This window comes from Aethalodelphis obliquidens, unplaced genomic scaffold, assembly GCF_003676395.1.
Source record: "Aethalodelphis obliquidens isolate GAN/ISIS:26980383/991018 unplaced genomic scaffold, ASM367639v1 scaffold7, whole genome shotgun sequence".
NCBI classification, from domain to species: domain Eukaryota; kingdom Metazoa; phylum Chordata; class Mammalia; order Artiodactyla; family Delphinidae; genus Aethalodelphis; species Aethalodelphis obliquidens.
This window is the reverse complement of record NW_020837951.1, coordinates 11482413-11504376: the sequence shown is the minus strand read 5'-3', so window position 1 is coordinate 11504376 and position 21964 is coordinate 11482413. Positions and strand designations below refer to the sequence as shown.

The following is a 21964-nucleotide window of genomic DNA, read 5'->3' as shown; positions in this document are numbered from 1 at the left end:
GCTTTATTAAAATGTTAAAAATATTGCCCACTTCTCACCCTCCAAATAATAAAAGTCCTGCCTTTCCCAGGACGAGGGTGACATTTCCATCCTTTGAAACAGTACAAGCCGATGTCTCTCTTTTGTCTCCTCAAAGCCCTTGGGCCACCTGTGCCGCAGATTATTCCTCACTTAACCTTCCTTGGCCTTTTGCTTTCGTTCGGGAGGTGTTTAATTACCTTGGACTCACAAGGCTGCACTTCAGGTGAGCCTCTCCTAATGGCCTCATTACCATTTTACACAAAGAAGCCGTTGCTGATTGTAACTAAGCAAATAGGAGTGTGTGCCTTCCGGCCTGCCCCAGCTGCTCTGGAACCAGCCAAGTGGTCCTGGGCTCCTGGTGCCCCTGTGACCACTCAGGCCAAGACTCCTGAAGACCTCTCCTCACCCTACAACAAGGAGAAGCTTTTGTCAGCACTTCAAACTTTGAAACTTCAAGTATATGCACAACTGATAACTGGTGATAGCATACTGTCCTTTAAATAAAAGTGAGGAAGGAAAATCTAAGGCTTAAATAACCCACAGTCATACATCTAAAACCCAACTTGCTCTGAGTGCTCCTGGGGGTGCTGGTCAAGTCATTAACATCAGGGATCATCAGGCATAATTTGGGGGGACAGAAAAGCCAGCAAGGGTGGTTTCCTCCTTTATTGAGGTATCAGGAGGGAGATAGAAAACAAAGGGAAGAGAGTACAAAATTGAACTTGTCAGCATCTTACCTTCCCTCCTCCTCCTCTTTTCCCATCTTGGATACCACAGCATCATCCAGCCAGTCTCCTAGGCTAGATTCAGATGTTAGATTCCATTCTTCTCCTTCCCTTCCTACAACCATTCTCCACATCTTACCACCCTCCTGCCAATATATCCTGAATCTCTCAGTGCCCACGACCTTGGCCCTGTGCTGCTCAGCTCTACCCATCTTCTCTGGCCCAGATCAGTGGAGTAGTTTCCCAGATCAGATGGGCTCTCTGTCTTTAGTTTTCCTTCAACGCCATCTACCCATAGCTGTCTCAGTATTCTTGGAAATATATGAATCTGATCTCTATCAAAATCCTTCAGTGCCCCCACCCTTGGCCATCACCACCTGCAGGAAAACATCCCAACTCCTCCGAGTAGTCTGTGACGCTTTCCTCAGCTGGCCTCGCTTCCCTTGGCCCCCCGTAATGGGTATTTGATTGATACTGAATTGCTATCTAGAAGCATATACTACTCTCCAGCCTAAACACATGCTGACAACTCAGATGGAGTTGTCCCTTGTCCCTTTCTGTCCTACTTGTGAACATCTATTTACCCTTTGAAAGACCATCCAAGTGTCCATGAGTAGGGGCCTATTAAGTAAATTATACCACATCCTTGAAATATTGCATAACTGCTAAAAAAAAAAAAAAAAGTGGCAGTACTCTGTGAACTAACATGAAAAGATGTCCACAAACTACACCCAAATGGGGAGAAAACACAAGTTACAGAGCAATATATATAACATGAATCATTTAAAAAAATATATATGTATAAAAATCATTTATATATATACGTAGTAAGAATCTAAAATGCCACGTATCAAACTTTAACCATGTAGGGATGCTTTCACTTTCTATTTTATGCACTTCTGATTGTTTTGATTATGCTTTATAAAAAAACATGTTACTTTTATAATACAGAATTTAAATGAGGTATTTTTCTTTAATAGTCAAATTAAACATTGCCTTGGGTTCAAGGAGAGAGGGAATCCAAATGTCCCCTCCTTTGTGAAGCATTCCCTGACCACTAAGACAGGCTTAATGACGCCCAGCCTGGGCCCCCTTGGACTGCGAGTTGTCAGTGAATTGTAGTGTCTACTACCTTTCCTGCTAGATTGTGAGTTCCTAGAAGGGCCAGCAGTGGTCCAGCAGTACTTGGCCCAGTGTCATCATTCAGCACTTTTTGCTAAATAAAAGAACAGATGAGCGAGTGTTCTGACATCTTAAAAGGCATTTCCAATGGCCGAGCCTCCGTGCTTGGAGGAAAGTCTAGGATTACATTCTTCAGTGAATGATCATTGGAAGAAACGGTCTCAGTTGGGAAGGATTGGGGGAGAAATTGATACTCATCCATTTCCCTTTTGCAGAGGGTCATCACTAAGATGCAACCAAAATTGCAAGGAAAATGAAGCTCTGGTGGCTGAATGAATTAAAGTGGACAACGGGGCCAGTCTTACACAACACTGCACGTGCCACATGTCCAGTACCATATGCAGCGTTCCCCACCCCGTCCCGCACCCTCTTCCTGTTTGCCCTGGTCACTACAGGCTCTACCTCTGGGGTCTCTTGGCTTCACTTGCTCCTCTATCCCCGCACACTCTTCAGGCAGTAGAGTGTAGAGCTTGAGTCACAAGAGCCAAGTCTAAGATTAGAAATCAGTCTTCCTTACTTTCTTAACCTTTCTGAGCTTCAGCTTTCTTTGCTGTAAAATGAGGTATTTGTAACATACATACACTGTGAGGATTAAAATATAATGGATGTAAATGGAGAACTGACATAACAAACTGCCTGGCTTTGCGTTTTGTTTAATTAGTACCTGGACTACTGCACCCGTCTTTCAACTGGTGGCCCTTCTCCTGTTTTCTTCCTGGTCTAATCCATCCTTTGCACTTTGAATTATCTTTCTAAAACAAGAGGTTGAATCATATCACTTCCTTCTTCTAAAGTTTTCAGTGACTCCATGGTGCTAACATACAGAGTCCAAGTCCCTCAGCACAATATTCAAGGCCTTCTGTGGGTCTGGCTCCAGCTCTGTTTCCAACTTTATCTTCTACTCAATCTCAGAGGCCTCAAAACTATCCCTAAGCCTGGGATACTCTTTATCTCATTCTCTAAAAAAACTCTTCTATTAAAATTTTTTTTAAAAAGCCGCTGACTTTCTGTGATGCCCTGTCAGAACAAATAGTTCTTTCTCCGGGCACATTAGTTCTGTTACTTTTGTTCATGCCTAATCTTTGCAAGCCCCATGCTGGAGATGTGCTGGGAACAGAGCTGCATATGATCAGGGCCCAGCTCCCGAGGGCTTGCAGTCAAGCTCCCCCAGACCAGCCACAAGCTAGCTTATTACTACTTCAGAAGGGGCTCTCCCATTGTATTCATCATCATATTTAGCTTCTTTTGTATAACCAGCAGCTTACATATCTTCCTTCCCGCTACGATGAAGATAACCCTTGCAATTCATACCACTCAACAAGTATAAGATTATTTCTTCATCACTTGGTTGCAATTTGTAGGGGGAGAGGAGAATAAGGACGGCATGCTATTCACCTAGTCACCTCTGAGACACTCCTATCCACCTCTTTCCATCAGTGCTGGCACCTTAAGATCTTTCAGCAGCTTCCCTGTTGCTCTGAGGATAAAGGCAGTCCTAGCCTGGCCTGCAAGGCTCCAGCCTTTTTCAGATCCGAGGCTCCTGTACCCCCTCCATGGCTTCGACCACACCAACCGGGTTCCAGTTGCACTGGCCTCTCTTATACTCCAGGACCTTTGGATAGGCTAACTCCTCTGTCTGGAGTGCTCTCTCCACCGTCACCCGCTTGCCTAGCATTCAGCACCGTGCAACAGGCCTTTCCACAGATAATCGGTCACCTGTGTTGTCCAGTGTGGTAGCTGCTACTAAGCACTTGAAATGTAGCTGCTTCGACTGAGGAACTGAATTTTATTTCATTTTAATCAATTTAAATTTAAATAGCCACATGTGGATAGTAGCTACCATACTGGACAACCCAAGGCCCTAGATCAACTACTATTCATCCTTTAGATCTCAGCTCAAATACCACTGCCTCGGTCTGACCCCCTCAGATTAGGCCAAGGTTCCCTTGTCATATACTCTCCCTGTACCTTTCCTTCAGGGACAAGCAGCAAAGTGATGATATATTATGTGGCAGTCCATTAACGTCTGTCTCCTCCATTAGACTGAAGGCTCTAGGGAGGCAGGGACCATGGCCACCCTCAGTGCTGGCACAACACTGCAAGTAGAGATACAGTTCTTCTCAAAATCTGACTCAAGTCATCCTGGGCAGGATGCTCAGTGTCAGAACTGAGCATTAACTGCTCAGTGTCAGAACTGAAGTTAAAAGTTTTTTTTTTTTTTGATAAATCAGACACCTGCAGCAGCTGGAAGGGGGGCAATAGAATTACTTTCTCTCCCCCTTTATAAAATAGCCCTTAAGGACTAAGGCAGATTGATTCTTCCTTTCGTGAATAAACTAGACATCAAGGCTTTGTTATAAGATCTCCTGGGGAACGTCTGGGTCTGGAGAGGGGAGGAGGAACTATTGCCTTGTTTTCCCATCCTCAGGGGCATGTGTATATTGGCTCCTCTGCTACCTTCACGTGGGCAATGAAATGGCACGGTGCATCTCTCTGTGCCTTAGTTAGTTCTTGCCTAAATTTGAAGCAAAAAGTCTTGATATGTAAGGGCAATCTCACCCCACTCTCTTTCCCAGTAATAGTTCCTGAGAAAACCAGGAATTCATCAGGAAAAAGGAACAGGAACTAGTATTTATCAAGTACTCTACTAGGTACCAATAGCCATGGTAGGTGTTTTCATGCCCAGCACTGTATTAAAATTTCAGAACAAGTGCGCCAGGCAGAGACAGTTATCCCCACTATACAGATGAGAAAAGTGAGCCTCAGCCCCATCTCACACAGAGAGTACAGCAAGGGGCAGAGGCTAAAGTCAAGCACAAGTCGATCTTACTCCAAAGTCTGTGCTATTCCATTAATTCTTACTGCTGCCAGGATTTCTCAGACCAGCAAATTAGATTTGTCCACGATACTGGTTTATTTTTTTCCACAACTTAATATATCTCCATTATTGCTTCCTTTCATTCCTTGCTTTTCTGTTTCTTACTTGAGAACATGGTTGTACCTTGACCTCGGTTGGCTTTAATTGCTTCTTCTGCATCCGATTTTCCCCTCAAAGAGCCTGGTTCTCCATGGGGGAGTGGGGACTGTGCTAGTTACGCGGAGCTCCAAGCTGGGGCCGGCTATGACCCCAGCGGCCCAGGTCTTTGCTCCCTCTGTCTCTCCTGACATCTTATGGGCCGAGTATTAAGTCGGAAAGTTAAGAGGTGAGCATTACAATTCTAAGCAGCTTTTTGTCAGACAAAAGGATCAATTTTCATTATGTGAGTGGCTACTTAACTACATGCTATAATGGCTTTGTTGAGCATCCTGAGAACAAACTATCAAGTTCTCAGGATGACATTCTTGGAGTAAAAAAGTACAATTTAAAAACAAAAAGGTCCATTTCTACTATCTGCCAAATAAAGCTCAGGAGGAGTCTTGCACTCACAGTGCACTCCAGCCCTCTCCCTGCCTGGTTAATCCCAGCACCTCCGCATTGTAAATGGAAACACACAGGAGCAAAGATTTTTGCATTTTCCTATCTATTTGTAATACTCATCTTCCTCCAAACACATTTTTTTTCTTGCCCGAAGTGAAATTGTCTTTGTTTTCCCTAAAAAACAATTTAGTTTTAACACACCACACACACACACACACACACACACACACACACAATTAATGCAGCTGAACACTAAAGAAGGTTACAAGATTTGAGCTCAAAGTAAATGTGCATTTATAATATTAGGTGGTCATTCAATAAAGATTATTTCTATCCATATATGTTCATGCACGTATGCCTGTGTATGTATGTATCCATAGAGTATTTTCAAAGAAGGGTTTTCTCCCCCATACTTCTGGCAGTTTAGGTTTAAAGGTCAGATTTAAACTATCATCATGTTTCACAATGCAATCTGTGCAGTGCTGGGTAATGAAATGGTTCAGTAAAGGTGCTCGTGGAAATTCTTTTAATTAGGTCTAAGGCTTTTCAGTTGTCAACATGAATAAACCAAGAACCAGTCTCCTGCAAACACAAGGCACAAAATACAAATGTAAGTTACCTTTGAAAAGAGAGATACACTCTTGTAAAAGGAAAGTTATAAAGCATGTTTTTTACAACATATACTTCAATTTTTTTAAAAAAAATACCAACATCTTCCAACAACAAAATGGACTGCAGATCAACAATAAAGCAGTTACTCCATTGCTAATGAACCAGGACACTAATGCTTGCTTCTAATGAAAAGTATTTGGAGGAAGACTGAAGTTTTTCATACCTAAAAATGTTTATCAGGAGACTTTCTTCATGAGCAAAAGCCACCTCTCCATTTAACTATAATTAATCCTACAGATCAGCAGTCTTTCACTCAGACATGTGAATGTCCCATAATGACTCCTGCAAATTGAATGATATCAATGAAAAATGCACTAGAATGCACTTTTGCCTTTAGCATTATCTGAGGCCCAAAAGATGAGCATATCACAGTAGGAACATCATCAAGACTCCTGCTTTTCAAAGCTGTGTTGACAAACTAAACTATTTAGATTTGGAATTTTCAGCTGTCAGCTCAAAGCTGAATCTAGGGATTGAAATTCACAAGATGAAAACTGCAAGAAAATGGTACGTTGCTTTGGGAAGTTGGATTGTATTTGCATTGAGCTTGATGGAAAAAGCAAAACTAAATAAATGATTTCAATCACCACCAATAGTTCATGTTCAGATAGATACAAAGGTGTTCATAAAAGCCGATCAGCTGGCCTGAGACCTGACGTGGAATGGGACAACCCAAATGGAGCAGTGGCTGCATGTAATGAACATGTATAATAAATCCATGCATCGATCAACCAATGAATGTATGTCTAGCAAACCCTGAGTTCAGATTCTGACTCAGCTGCCTGCTATTAGCTGGATGTCTTTAGGCATCTTATTTTCTTCTCTTCATTTAACAAAAAAGGGGTAAAGTACCTCCCCTTCCCCTCAGGATTATTATGTAGATTGAATGTCAAGATTTTCAAAGCCTCTCACACAGTACCTGGCACACAGCAGGAGCCTAATAGATGTTGATTATTCTTCCACATTAACCCAACTCCAAAGCCAAAACTACCCAAGCCATTATTTTAGCATAAAACAGAATAATGGGCTCACAATTAACATTTTCTGGGGCATCAATGACTGAAATGTCACTCATTATGCTAAGCCTAGTGGGTTTATCTAGTGACCCAAACTTATGTGTATTTGGGAGTTAATGAAGTGCTTGGTGTTTACAAAGATAAAAGCAGGATTCGGCTCAGCAACAATCCTGGGCTGAATGGATATAGATTTCCATGCTTAGGGATGTAGCCAGGCCAGATCCATGGTGGATCACATGGGTACATCCACACAGAGTGAGATATCTCCCAAGGGGATCTGGGCATCTCCACCTCCTCAGGGGAGAAAAAAAAACAAAACAAAACAGGAAGGGGGGTGGTGGGAAGTGTGTATAATAGATGTGTTTCACAGTGTCCCTGCTGTGATGAACAACTTGATCCACTTACAGTTCCAAACACATGATGCATAAAAGAGCTGACAGAAATTCAATTCTTGCAAAGAAAAGCATCTGCTCTCTAGTGGGAACGGCCAAATATTAAGCAGTTTTAAGGCAGGGCAAAGACCTAGAGGAGCACACTTCATTATCTAGATAGCCAGAGTCAAAAACGCAGATCACAAATGAATGAAGAAGTAGCCGAGATTCCAAGCATTAATTACCCAGAGTAAAACGATTCAAGTTAAATCTTTGTTACGACAAATATTAAACCCAGCTGTGTTTATGTAGCAGTTGTGAAAAAGAAGGAAAAAAAGAAATCCGTGTATAATATCTGTGAGCTCTGCCAGTTAATTGAATTCGCTGGCAGTACTTCCTCCATCAGGAGCCAAACATCCTCAAGGATAAAATGTAGCTTTTAAACAGACCTGGGGAAAACGGAATCAAGAAATTTCAACCAATAAAACACAACTCTTAACTGGTATAAAAGTGAAGTAAAATTCAGTAATGAAAGGAAGGAAGTCTCTTAAACATTTACTGCATTCCAGAGCTTGGAGTTGCGGTTTATTGCTGAGGTCTCTTCTGATGTCCCACAGTGCTTCTGCTCCAGCATCTTTAATGAAGCCCCATAAACTCCCATAAAATACTCAATTGTTGACAAATCCTACACACACACACTCAGGGCAAGGCACACTGGATCACGATGCTCCTTTCCTTCCTACATGAAATTTAGAAGTCACGGAGTGGACACTGTCATGGAGAGTGGTCCAACACAGAAGAGAGACCTACAGACAATCCCCTAAAGCATGAGGGACGAATGACTGGATAATGGTGACAGGTGATACTGATACGAATTCTCTTCAGCAAACTGTCCCCTGACCCAAGTCCAATATCAGATTTGGGGTGGGGAGAGCTTGGCTAGATTCTAGGAACCAGAGAAGCAACAAGAGGTTGGGTCCAACATTCCACCCTTAGTCTAGTCATTACCTGACCTAACTACCTTAGTTGATTCCCCACTGCCCAAAATATGAAGTCCAGACTTGTTTTTATGACAGAAGACCATTTCCCATCTGGTCCTTCCCACCTACTTCTTTGGTCTCATCTTTTGTCCCTCCCAAACACACACCCTGTGCTCCAGCTGGACTAAACTATTATTCCCTGCCCAAACGCATCATACTTTTGTTCACACCTCCAGCCTCAATGCATTCCATTCCCGCTCCCAGCATGCTCATCTCTCCTTTTCCAGGAACAGTGACTGTTTCTTGTACATCTTTATGTTCCTATGGTCCAACACACTGAGCACACCTCCAGAAAACGTTGGCTGGATAAATAATCTCCAATCCTGAACTGGCTACTGATCTGCCCTTTGGGGACACTCTGAATGGTTCCTGTGGATGGAAACAAAGCTGCTGGTATAAGTGGGTAGGAGAGCGGCAAGAGATGTGCCAGGAGAGGCAAGCAGAGACTAGATTATAAAAGGCCATATTATGGAGCTTGAATTTTACTCAGAAGAAAATGAGGAACCATTAAAGGGTTTTAAGTTGAACAGTGACATTCATGTTCCAGATTATGCCTTCATTTACAGCAACAGAGAATGGTCTGGGATTGGAGAAGTGGGGGCAATACTGGCAGCCCAGCCTTCTGTTACCTCTTTTACTAACCAGCCAGTGACCTCACTGGGAATAAGGTGCATGTCTTAATCATCTCTGCATCCATTATACCCAATACAAAGCCTGACACATAGTAGGTGCTCAGAGAATGCCTGTTTTGGTTTCTTTTGTCTTTTCTGGCTTTACTGAGGTCTAATTGACAAATAAAATTATACATATTTGAAGTGCACAAGGTGATGATTTGATAAATGTATATATTTTGAAATAATCATCACAATTAAGTTAATTAACATATTCATCACTTCACATAGTTACTTTTTCTTTGTATGTGATAAGGACACTTAAGATCTACTCTCTTAGCAAATTTCAAGTATGCAATAGAGTATTACTAACGACAGTCACCATAATGTACATTAGATCCTTGGAACTTATTCATGTTATAGTTTGTAACCTTTGACCAACATTTCCCCATAGGAAATACCTGTTGAATGAATAAACATTCTATTAGAGAATACTAACGATACATGTTTTACCGGTGGCAGAAGGATCAATTCCACAAGGATACTAAGTCTACAAGGTCTATACACATAAAGAGTTACATAAGATACTCAAGACAATCAGAGCCCACCCATCTCCCCACTCGGCATTTTTCTTCCTATTGGGATTTTAAGAATGGGTTTTTTGCAAGGTCTACTATTACTTCAGACATTTCCCGGGCCAGACTACTAAGCCAGACAGCCTGTGATGTCTGCTCCCTTGCTTCTGGGATTAAATGCATTGTTGACTTACAAGGTAGGATGGCACACCAGCATCTAGGAGGCCCTGTAGCAGCATCTCTAGGGTCTGAAGTTTCCGGGCCTTTGGAAAAAACATGGCATAGAGAAGCTCCAGCCAACAAAGCTGTTAGCAATGGCCTAACAAAGCAAGGCTATCTCTGAGCAGACTGCTCTCTCTCCAACCAGCATTCTAAGTGGGGGTACTCCAGAGAAGAGGCAGCAAGCAGACCCCGGGCTTATTTGTTTTTTTTTTTTTTTTCTGCGGTACACGGGCCTCTCACTGTTGTGGCTTCTCCCGTTGCGGAGCACAGGCTCCAGACGCGCAGGCTCAGCGGCCATGGCTCACGGGCCCAGCCACTCCGCGGCATGTGGGATCTTCCCGGACCGGGGCACGAACCCATGTCCCCTGCATCGGCAGGCGGACTCTCAACCACTGTGCCACCAGGGAAGCCCTAGACTCCGGGCTTATTTGAATCTGGGCCCTCCCGAACCAAAGTTTTGCCTTTGGACTCCCACAGACAGTCACCTACATGGTATAGCCCAATTTTAATGTGATTTGAACCAGTCCTGAGGTCACAATTAAACAAGATGCTGTCATTCACTCAGTGAAAATTTACTGAGTACATGCTATATATTTAACTCTGGGGCAGATACAAACGTAAAGAAGGAAGAATTTTTAGTCCCTACCCTAGAGGGGTTGGAAGAGAGGACATAAGAAGCCAAAAATAATTCCGATATAACATGACGAGTGCTGTAACAGAAGGGTGTGCCATGTGCTTCGAGAATACAAAAGATAGAGCAATCAACTACTGAGGGAGGGTCAAGGAAGACTTTACTCTAGAAAGACCAGAAAACTGATTGGAGTTAGACTGAAGACAGGAATGTAATTAGGAAGCCATTGTCCATTTTCCAGTTTCACAGCACAGAAGAGAAGTACAGGGTCCAAGTGACTGCTGGGCCTAACACAGGTGACTGGGATAGCTACACATGCATATAGTTTCCACCAAAAAAAAATTATATGAATTTTAAACAATTTTTCAAGAGTAAGTGTTAACTTTCATGTTACTGATAAAAGTGAAAACTGGTATAATCTTTTGGGGGAGGTGGTGGTATTTAAAAGTATGTATCAAAAGCCTTAAATTTTTATATAAATTTTTATATGATTCAAAAATTCTACTTCTAGCAATTCATGGAATTCAAGTAAGTGATATAGAGATTTAGTTACAAATATGTCCATCATACTGCTGTTTAAAAGAATGCAAGGGCTTCCCTGGTGGCGCAGTGGTTGAGAGTCTGCCTGTCAATGCAGGGGACACAGGTTTGGGCCCTGGTCCGGGAGGATCCCACATGCCGCGGAGCGGCTGGGCCTGTGAGCCATGGCCGCTGAGCCTACGTGTCCGGAGCCTGTGCTCCGCAACGGGAGAGGCTGCAACAGTGAGAGGCCCGTGTACCGCAAAAAAAAAAAAAAAAAGAATGCAAAACTTGAGGGACTTCCCTCGTGGCTCAGTGGTTAAGAATCTACCTGCTAATGCAGGGGACATGAGTTCGAGCCCTGGTCTGGGAAGATCCCACATGCCGCAGAGCAACTAAGCCCGGTGCGCCACAACTACTGAGCCTGCGTTCTGGAGCCTGTGAGCTACAACTACTGAAGCCCACGTGCCTAGAGCTGTGCTCCGCAACAAGAGAAGCCACTGCAATGAGAAGCCCGCACACCGCAACAAAGGGTAGCCCCCGCTCGCTGCAACTAGAGAAAGTCCGTGCGCAGCAACGAAGACCCAACACAGCCAAAAACAAATAAATAAATAAATTTATTTTTAAAAAAAAGAATGCAAAACTTGAAATTATCAGGCCAAATATATTATGGTGTATATCCATACAATGAAATGGTAGTTCACACATTAAAAGGTATCAATTTTAATGATTAAAATGGTCACAATGTATCAAGTTTTCCTTTTTTTTTTTTACTGTGTTGCAGAGTAATGAATGTATTATATTTTGTAAACCAGTATTATATGTATATTACGTATATTTAAGAGTTTCATGAATTGATGCTTACCCATATTATTTGAGATATACTCTGATATTCCTTGTTCAACTCCATTAAAAAAAAAAGCTTGCTGTGAGCCACTAAGTTGATTTTATGGTTTCACTAATGGGTGACTACTTGCAATTTGAAGAAATCCATTTTTAGGGTGTAAAATAAAATCCCAATGGCATTTAGTAATCATGACCAAGGAGTCAAAATGCTTGGCACTCAATTTACCCAGTAAATTGTAGCTGTAATGTACACTGAATTTCTCCTGTCTCTTTTAAAAAGGGAACTCTGATCTTTGCAGATCTTTGCTTTTCCAGTTACTTGTACAAAGTAAAGAGTCAAATGTTGAATAAATGAGTTTTCCAAGATCTAGAGTTCAAAGCAGATTGCATATTTGATCATTCTTTCATTCATTCACTCATTCCAGAAACACTCATTGAATGCCCCAGTGAGTCATGCATTGTGCCAGGGCTGTGTTCACAACCATGTAAAGCCCAAATGCTTAGGAGGGGAAAGAGTTATTATATAGTACATGGTATAAAAGAAGTATGGGAAAAATGTTATGAAATCCCAGTGCCGAGCTGTGGAAGCATCACAGAAGTGACATTTGAGGAGTGCCCTATAGAGCAAATAGGTTTAGCCAAGTAGAGAAGGAACGGTATCCTCACCAGAGGGAATAGCATGGAAAGAAGCATAGAGATGTGAAAGAGCATGAGGCCTTGGGGAATAGGATCACTCTCCTAGTGGGTGGGAAACGGGGTATGAGTACTGAAGTGATGCAAGATGAGGCTGAGAGCTTGCCTGGGGTCAGCGTCCAGCTTGTGAAGAAGATTGGATGCAGCATAGCAGGACTGGAAACTACTCTGGCCTGGGGCACTGCAGGTGCTCTGTAAACAGTATCTTTCTTCCCTTGCCTTCTCCCCCTTCTCACACCAAGGAAGACTGCTCAAGATGGTTTCTCTCTCTTCACATGCTTAGAAACCTCTTGGATATCCCTCAAAAATTCCACCAAGGAAGAACAAGAAGTTTAAGTGATTTAAAACGCATCATTAAGTCATTTGTGATCTTTTAATCCAAAGAATATGGAGAAGAAAGAGAAACTACAGTCCTGAAGACATACAAACCATAAAGCCAAAAGCCAAGATTCAGGTGTTTCAGGAGAGAGGAGGAAAGATGAGTTTTCCATCATAAAACTAGTAATAATCATATCACAGAAAATTTAGAAAATGAGAGAAAAAAATGTTAACTCATAACTTTACTATCCTAATATACCACTGTTGATAATTTGGAAGTTCTTTTAAAACTCTTACTTCTGAGTATCTGGCTGTTTTTCTTAATTGTAGTCATGGTAGATATATCATTCAATATTCTGCTTTTTCCACTGAACTGTATCCTTAGCATTTCCTGTGTTGCCCACATTCTTCATAGCAATCATTTTTAGTGACTGTATGGTACACTCCATTGAATGGCAGTGGAATAGATCACCTTAAACACTCCCCTTAATTTTGGATATTAAGGTTGTTCCCAACTTCAGTTAACATAAACAATGCTATTTGGTTAGGTGGCTTTCTCCATTTAGAAGGATTTGCCAGAAAAAAACCCTTAAAGGTAGAATTATTGAGTCAAAAGGTAATACGTATTTTAATGTCCTATTACATATATCACCACATAAGAAAGCCTGATTTAGAAGAGCATTGATCAGGTTACAGAAAGCACGAAGTAAAAGAAAGGAGAGTGTAAGCAGATGGTAAAGGTCTCCGCATATACGTGCATACACAGAAACCTGTGAGTTTCAGGCCAAAGAATATTAGAAAGGGCCCCGACTGAGCTCTGGGAAATCAGTGATGAGGTGTGGTATGTTCACCTCACTGGAAGCCTGGAAGCGTCTGAGCTCTCTTTTGCCAAGCTTTTAAAAAGCTCTACAAATTTTATCCGTTGGCTAAACAGTGTATACTTAACACTCTTGAAGGAACAAGAGATGTTCTTTAAATTTTAAGAGAGAAACAGATGAAGAGTGCTTGGTTAAATGGCTGCGGAGGGAGGGACATTATGTTTCTGTTCAAAGCATCCACATGGGCTTGAGATAAACACCAGCAACGAAAACCCAATGCAGCCAAAAATAAATAAATAATAAATTTATTAAAAAAAAAAAGAAGTCTGTAAACAGGCCTTTATACCAATAAAAGATGGACTATTCTTGCCATATTCCTTTCCCCAAATCCATAGCTAGGGAACAATACAATATTGTCAGTGAAAGCAGTACATTTGGCAAGTTTCATGGAACCCAGCAAAGTACAACAGTATTAACCTTGCCAACTCTCTCTCTTTTTTTTTTTAATGGTACAAAAAGCTAACTAAGATTACAAAATTTAAGACTAAATTGTCTAGGTAACTAGTAGAAAGCCAGAGCCACCCTGCCTCCAAAGTTACCCCTTAACCCATGTTCATAAATCATGTGAAAATCAGCAGAGCTGTTCTGAAAGCTAATCAATATTAGAACTTCCTTTTTAAAATTAATTTCCAAGTCCTCTTCCTTTTGAAAATTTACTTTATGAAGTCATAACTAATATACAATAGAATGCATATATTTAAAAAGTACAGTTCAATGAGTTTTGACAAATATATACATCTGTGTAACCATCACCACAATCAAGAAATAGAACACTTCCTTCACCTCAGAATGTTCCTTCCTGCCCTTTTCAATCAGTTCCTGCCTTCTCCATCCGAGGCCGAGGCAACCACTGGCCTGCTTTCACCCACTATAGAGTAGTTTTCTCTCTTTTAGATTTTAAATACATGAAATCATATAGTACATTCTCATGTGTCTGGCTTTTTTTGCTCAGTGTAATATACTCAAGATTCATCCCTGTTGTTTTGTGTATCACAAGTATGTTACAATGAATAATGACTCATGTAGTAAAAAGTAGGGATAAAATATAGTGTTTCTCCATCTATCAGCTGATGGACATTAGGATTATTACCAGGTATTGTTTACTGTGAATAAAGCTGCTATAAACACTCGTGTACAAACCTGTTTGGATATATATTTTCATTTCTCTTGAATAAATACCCAGGAGTGGGGTTATTGGGTTATATTGCTGGTGTACATTTAACTTCAGAGAAAACTGCCCAACCGTTTTCCAAAGTGGTTGTTCTGTTTTATGCTCCCAATACCAGTGATGAAAGTTTCAGATCAGTTGTTCCACATCCTTCCTAACACTTGTTATTGTCAGTCTTTAAAAAAAATTTTTTTAAGTCAGGTATGACTTACATATAGTAAAATTTACCACTTTTGGTGGCTAGTTTTATGAATTTTGAAAGATGCACATAGCCATGTAACCATCCCCACAATCAAGATACAGAACAGCTCCGTCACCCCAAATGCCCTCACACCCCTTGACAGTCAGCTGCTCCTCCCAGCCCTTCTCCGGACAACCGCTCATCCGAGTTCTCGCTCAACAGTTTTGCCTATTCCAAAACGTCAAATAAATGGATTATTTCACTTAGCATAATGTGAGATTCATCCATTTTGTTGGATAGATCAGTACTTAGTTTCTTTTGATTGCCAAGCAGTATTCCATTTTACAGGCACACCACTGTCCCTCACCAGTTGAAGGACATCTGGAATGTTTCCAGTTTTTGGCAATTATGAACAAAGCTGTTAAAAACATTCACGTCCATGCGTCTGTGTGTACATAAGTTTTCATCTTCTTGCGTGTATACCTAAGACTGAAATTACTTGGTCACAGAGTAAACATTTGTTTAAGATACTCATTTATAAGAAATGCAGTCTTTTTACTTTAGCCATACCAGTGGGTATATAGCAGTACCTTCCTTGTGGTATCAATTTACACCCTCATGGAACATCTTTCCCTGTGCTTACTGGCTATTGTTTTTCTTTTTTCTCTCCAAATCCGTCCTTTAATGTCAGGTAGTGCTTCAACCTAAACACACACAGGATACATACCGTAGAGAAAACGGACCTGAGGGCATCCGAGTCATGGACGGTGTGGTAGTAAAAACCTTGGCCCAATGCAAAGGAGCAGTCAAGGGCCTGGAAGAAGGATGGTACTCTCTTTCCCCTCTCCATTTCTCTTTCCTACTGGGCTTAAACTCAAGTTTGTGGAAGAGAAAGAGCTTTCAATTAGTGGAACCAATGAGGCCCCAGGGCCTTGGAAGGTAGATTTGGTTGTACAGTATTACAAAATATATTTAAGAAAAAAACAGCCCAGGCCTCCCAGCAGCCCAAGTGTCAGCTGGTCCAGTGGCCCGACCTCTACATGTAGGTGTTGGACCGGGAAGGGGGAGGGAGTGATTGCTGGGCACTGGTGTCAGTTCATGATGGAGCAGCATAAGATCTTCCCTGCTCTGTGAACGTGCACATAAACATAGCCCCCTGCCCTCAGCCCTGCTCTGCTGCAAGGAAGCCACTCAGAGTAAGTGACTGCTGGGCACAAAGTGTTCAGTAAGACCAGTTATGGGGTCTAGTGCAGTGAAGTCAGTCATTCATTTAGGACCTATTTTCACACAGGGGCAAGGAAAAACCAGAAACTTCTATCTCACCCTTTAAACTGGGACATTCCAACCTATACAATTACCTGTAACGTGTCTCAGCTCAAAACAGGCCTTAGCTTCTGCTAAGGTTTGAAGTATGGAAAACATACAGTGCAGCTCTTCTCTTGGTCTAAGCTCTAGCTTTCGGCAAGACTGTTGCAGAAGATTTCTAATTGAGAGGCAGAAGCATCTGCGGTGAGGAAGGCAGCTATTGAAGGAATTCCAGGAGCCTGAGGCTTAGTTTGCAGAGCTGAGTGCTATCAATTTCCTTTTCTACTGGTATCTTCTTCCTTCAGAGCAAACTTCCTCCTTAGGACCTCAGAGGTAAGCATGGCAGGGTCTTCCTCCTTCAATAAACTCCAGTTCAGGTCTTGGCTCTGCTTCACTCGGTGGAAGTCCTTTAGGATATCCATCATATCTGCAAAGCTGCTGGCCTTGGACAGAAAGACGCAGTCATCTTCTTCGGACGGGCTGCAGGTAGCTTTGTGTTCTGGTTTGCAACATTCAGGGCTGGCAGAACAAAGCAGGGGGACTGATGGAAGCTCAGGGACCTGTACCTTGGTCTCCTTGGTGATGTCACTAATGACAAAGGAAGTTGTAGAGTAGAATGAGGATCCAAAACAAGGTAAGGGAGAAGAGACATTTGAACTTCCTGCATCAGCTGACACCATTTTAGCAATCTGGCTGCTCAGGTGGCTCAGCTCATCCTGCAGCTCTTTGGTGCAGCCAAGGGCTGGCAGGGCTGGCTTCTTCAAGGCCAGAAGCCTCTCCTCCGACCCACGCAGTTTGGGCACTGAGGCATTGCGCTGAATGACGATCAGAGGGCTGGGCTTGCAGGTGTGCCTCAGGGGGCGTGTATCGCTCCTGACCAGGACATAAGTCTCCTCTACATCTGCAGGAATCCAGACGATGTCAGCCAGAGTAGGGACTGGCAGTACATGCCTCAGACACAGGTCAGAGATGTTGGGCAGGGTCTCAAAGGATGCCCGGGGACATGGCTTCAGGGGCAGGTCGGTCCCGATTCTTCTCACTATACTTTCAGCAGCCCCACGTGGCTTGTTTTGCCAGATTGGGATGGTCACATTGGCCTCCATTCCTGACATTTCAACTGGCTCCTGCACTTGAAGCACAAGGCAGACACAGGGCAGCTCTGGAGGCTTGGAATGGCAGGAGGCGTGAAGCCTTCATATCAGGCCATTTTAAGAAACACCAGACTTATCTTCCTCAGGGCCCCTCCTGCCACAGCCTTATTGGCCATTTGAATATCTTTTATTGTTGAGTGACTCTTCAAGTCTTTTGCCTACTTTTTAATTGGGCTGCTGTCTTATTATTCAGTTTAAGGGTTCTTTATATATTCTGGGGAAAAAGTCCTTTTGCAGATATAAGTATCAAGAATATTTTCTCTCAGTCTGTGGCTTGCCCCTTCATTTGTAAAATGGTGACTTTTTTTTTTTTGGCTGCATTGGGTATTCGTTGCTGTGCGCGGACTTTCTCTAGTTGCGGTGAGTGGGGGCTACTCTCTGTTGCGGTGTGTGGGCTTCATTGCAACGGCTTCTCTTCTGGCGGAGCACAGGCTCTAGGTGCGCGAGCTTCAGTAGTTGTGGCACATGGGCTCAGTAGTTGTGGCACATGGGCTCAGTAGTTGTGGCTTGAGGGCTCTAGAGCTTAGGCTCAGTAGTTGTGGTGCATGCGCTTAGTTGCTCCGTGGCATGTGGGATCTTCCAGGACCAGGGCTCGAACCCACGCCCCCTGCATTGACAGGCAGATTCTTAACCACTGTGCCACCAGGTAAGTCCCTGTGTTTTATGTCTTAACTAAGAAAACTATGCTTACCTTAAGTTCATGAAGATTTTCTCCTATCTTTTCTTCTATTCATTTTATAGTTTTTGCCTCTAAGTTTAGGTCTATAATCCATTTTGGGCTAATATTTGAAAGAGGTAAAAGTCAACACTCATTTTTTTCCATATAGATATCCAGTTCTTCCAGTAGCATTTGTTGAAGAAAACTATCCTTCCTCAATTGAATTACTTTGGCATGTTTGTTGAAGATCAATTAACCATTTATGTGTGGGCCTAATTCTGAACTATTTATTCTGTTCTATTGAACTCTATGTTTACCTACAATGTTGATCTACATTTACTATAACTTTACTGGAAGCCTTAAAAGTAGGTAATACAAGTCCTACAACTTTGTTCTTTTTCAACATTGTTTTGGCTATTCTAGATCTTTCGCATATTCATGTGCATGTTAGAATCAGCTCAAGTTGTTTTTTTTTTAAGCCATCTGGAATTTGGGCTGGGATTATATTGAATCTATAGATCAATTTAGGAAAAATTAACATCTTAAAAATATTGAGTCTTCCAATCCAAAAAGTGGAGTATCTCTCCATTTGTTTAGGTCTTTTAAATTATTTTCTGAGAAATGTTTTATAGCTTTCAGTATACAAATCTTGCACATATTTTGTTAAATGTATTCCTAAGTATTCTGTGTTTTGTATGCTATTTAAAATGGTACTTTAAAATATTTCATTTTTCAATTGCTCATTACTAGCATATAGAAGTACATTTGGTTTTTATATGCTAACCTTATCCTGTACCTTTGCTAAATTTGTTTATGAGACCCCCTTTGGATTTTCCATATACATGATCATGTTGTCTGAATAAAGACAATTTTTCTTCCTTCTTTCTAACCTTTAGGGCTTTTATTTCTTTTCCTTGTCTTAGTGAGTGGTTAGAACCTCCAGTACCATGCTGAATAGAAATGGGAAGAGCTAACATCCTTTTTTTGTTCTCGTTCTCAAGGGGAAAGCATTCAGTCTTTCACCACAAAGTATGTTGGCTCTAAGTTCTTCCGAGATGCTCTTTATCACTATGAGGATACCTAGGTTTGCTAAGAGCTTTTATCAAGGACAGATGTTGAATTTTTCCTAAAATACTTTTTTGGCTTATGTTTCGATATAGTTTTCCTTTTTTAGTCTGTTGATATGGTAAATTACACTGATTTATTTTCAAATATTTAACCAATCTGTACACATTTGATCATGATGTATTATCCTTTTTATATTGCTGGATTCAATTGGCTAATATTTTGTTAAAGGTTTTTACATCTATATTTATTAGGTATATTGATCAATATTTTTTTTTCTTGTAAATTCTTTGTTTGATTTTCATGTCAGGGTAATGCTGACCTCATAAAATAAGGTGGAAGGTGTTCCTTTCCTCTCTATTTTCTGAAAAAGTTAGTGTAAGATGTATCCTAAAATATATGATAGAACTAATCCGTGAAGCTCTCTGGGCCTGGAGTTTTCTTTGTGGGAAAGTTTTAATTAATTACAAATTCAAATTTCTTTAATAGAAACAGTACTATTTCAACTTTCTATTCCTTCTTCAGTCACTTTATGTTAACTGTGTATTTCAAGGCATTTGTTCATTTCATCCAATTTGTCAAAATTATAGGCATCAAATTGTTACTAATACTCCCTTAATTCCTTTTTTCTGTTTCTCTTTTTCAAAAAATATACATTTTGGAATATTCTTAGATTCACAGAAAAGTTGCAAAGATAGTAGAGAGAGTGCCCAGATACTCCTCAACGCAGTTTCAGTTTCCCATACCTTACATTACCATGGTGCATTTGTCAAAACTAAGAAACTGACATTGGTACATTATTATTAACTAAACTCCAAACTTTATTGTGATTTCATCAGTTTTTCCATTAATGCGTCTTTTCTATCCTAGAATTCAACCCAGAATTCCAATTTAAAAAAAAAAATTTTGGGGGGGGGGCTGCACTGCGCGGCATGCGGTATCTTAGTTCCCCGACCAGGGATTGAATCCGTGCCCCCTGCAGTGGAAGCACCGAGTCTTAACCACTGGACCGCCAATGAAGTCCCTGACCTTGATAGTTTTGAGAAGTACTGGTCAGGTATTTGATAGAATGTCCCTCAATTTGAGTTTATCTGAAGGTTTTGTCATGATTTTACTGGGTTTCTGGAAAGAATAACACAAAAGTGACATATCCTCCTCATCACGTCATATCAAGTTTACAGTGATATTCACATGACATCACTTGGTTAAGGTAGTTTCTGCCATTTCTCCACTAAAGTTACTCTTTTTCCCTTTATATACACTAGTTTTGGAAGTGAGTCACTAAGTCCAGCCCACACTCAAGTGTGGGGGGTGTGTGTGTGTGTGGGGGGGGTGCGGACACAGAGATTAAGCTCCTTCTCCTAGACAGGACAATATCTACAGATATTAATTTGAAATTCTTTTATAAGGAAGATTTGTCTCTCCTCCCCTACCAATTCTCTTCATTAGTGTTTGTATGGTATATCTTCTCTACCCTTTTACTTTTCATCTGACTCTTTAAAGTGGAATTCTTGTAGACAGCATACAATTGGGTCTTACTTTTAAAATATAATTTAATAATCTCCAATAAGTGGAGTATTTAGACCACGTACATTTAATGTAATAATCACTATAGTTGGGTAAATCTATCATCTTGCTAACTTTTCTATTTGTTCCATCTGTGTTTGGTTCCTTTATCCTTCCCGCCTCCAAAATCTTTTGGATCTTCAATATTGGTTTATTAGCTATATACCACTTTCTTTTTCCTTAGTGGTCTTCTAAGGTTTACAATATACATTTTTTTAAATTTTATTTATTTATTTTTGGCTGCGTTGGGTCTTCATTGCTGTGCACGGGCTTTCTCTAGTTGTGTCGAGCGGGGGCTGTTCTTCGTTGCAGTGTGCAGGCTTCTCACTGTGGTGGCTTCTCTTGTTGCAGAGCACAGGCTCTAGGTGCGCAGGCTCAGTAGTTGTGGCTCATGGGCTCTAGAGCACAGGCTCAGTAGTTGTGGCACACAGGCTTAGTTGCTCTGTGGCATGTGGTATCTTCCCAGACCAGGGCTCGAACCTGTGTCCCCTGCATTGGCAGGCGGATTCTTAACCACTGTGACACGAGGGAAATCCTACAATATACATTTTTAACTTAATAGTCTACTTTCAAATAATATTATAACAGTTTACATATAATTTAAGAACCTTAAAACAGTATACTTCCATTCTCCCCGTCCTTTGTCCTACTGTTGTCATACATTTTACTTCTACGTACAGCACATAATACACTGATATTATTTACTTTAAATACTCATTTATCTTTTTTTTTTTTGCGGTACGCGGGCCTCTCACTGTTGTGGCCTCTTCCGTCGCGGAGCACAGGCTCCAGGCACGCAGGCTCAGCGGCCATGGCTCACGGGCCCAGCCGCTCCATGGCATGTGGGATCTTCCCTGACCGGGGCACGAACCCGTGTCCCCTGCATCGGCAGGTGGACTCTCAACCACCGCGCCACGAGGGAAGCCCTTGCCTTTATTTTTGAAGGATATTTTCACTGGATATAGATTTCGAGGTTGAAGAAAATTTTCCTTCATTACTTTAAAAATGTCATTCCATTATCTTCTGGTTCATGTTGTTTCTTACAAGAAGTCTTCCGTAATCACTTTTTTCTTTTACATAATGTGTCTTTCTTCTTTAGCTAATTTTAAACTTTTCTTCGTATCACTTGTTT

At 41.4% G+C, this 21964-nt stretch overlaps 2 protein-coding genes across 11 annotated transcripts in view; both read right to left on the bottom strand.

Annotated features, from left to right (window-relative positions):
- Window positions 1–21964, bottom strand: part of DENND1A (DENN domain containing 1A) — a 542106-nt gene that overhangs the window by 154248 nt on the left and 365894 nt on the right. The gene's annotated exons all lie outside the window — the stretch shown is intronic.
- On the bottom strand, window positions 15737–17811 carry LOC113619721 (mitochondrial fission regulator 1-like). 2 transcript variants are annotated; one of them, XM_027104918.1, is made up of 2 exons: window positions 17051–17811; window positions 16725–16980 (listed from the first exon to the last, which is right to left on the bottom strand). In XM_027104918.1, the coding sequence occupies exons 1-2, from the start codon at window positions 17502–17504 to the stop codon at window positions 16814–16816; spliced, it is 621 nt and encodes a 206-aa protein (XP_026960719.1). In that variant the 5' UTR covers window positions 17505–17811; the 3' UTR covers window positions 16725–16813. The 2 variants fall into 2 exon arrangements, with proteins under 2 accessions (XP_026960718.1, XP_026960719.1); XM_027104917.1 differs by having other exon boundaries at window positions 15737–17811.

Excerpts from the sequence above, each read along its gene's own strand:
- LOC113619721 (XM_027104917.1), bottom strand. The coding sequence starts at position 17,504 with ATGTCAGGAATGGAGGCCAATGTGACCATCCCAATCTGGCAAAACAAG.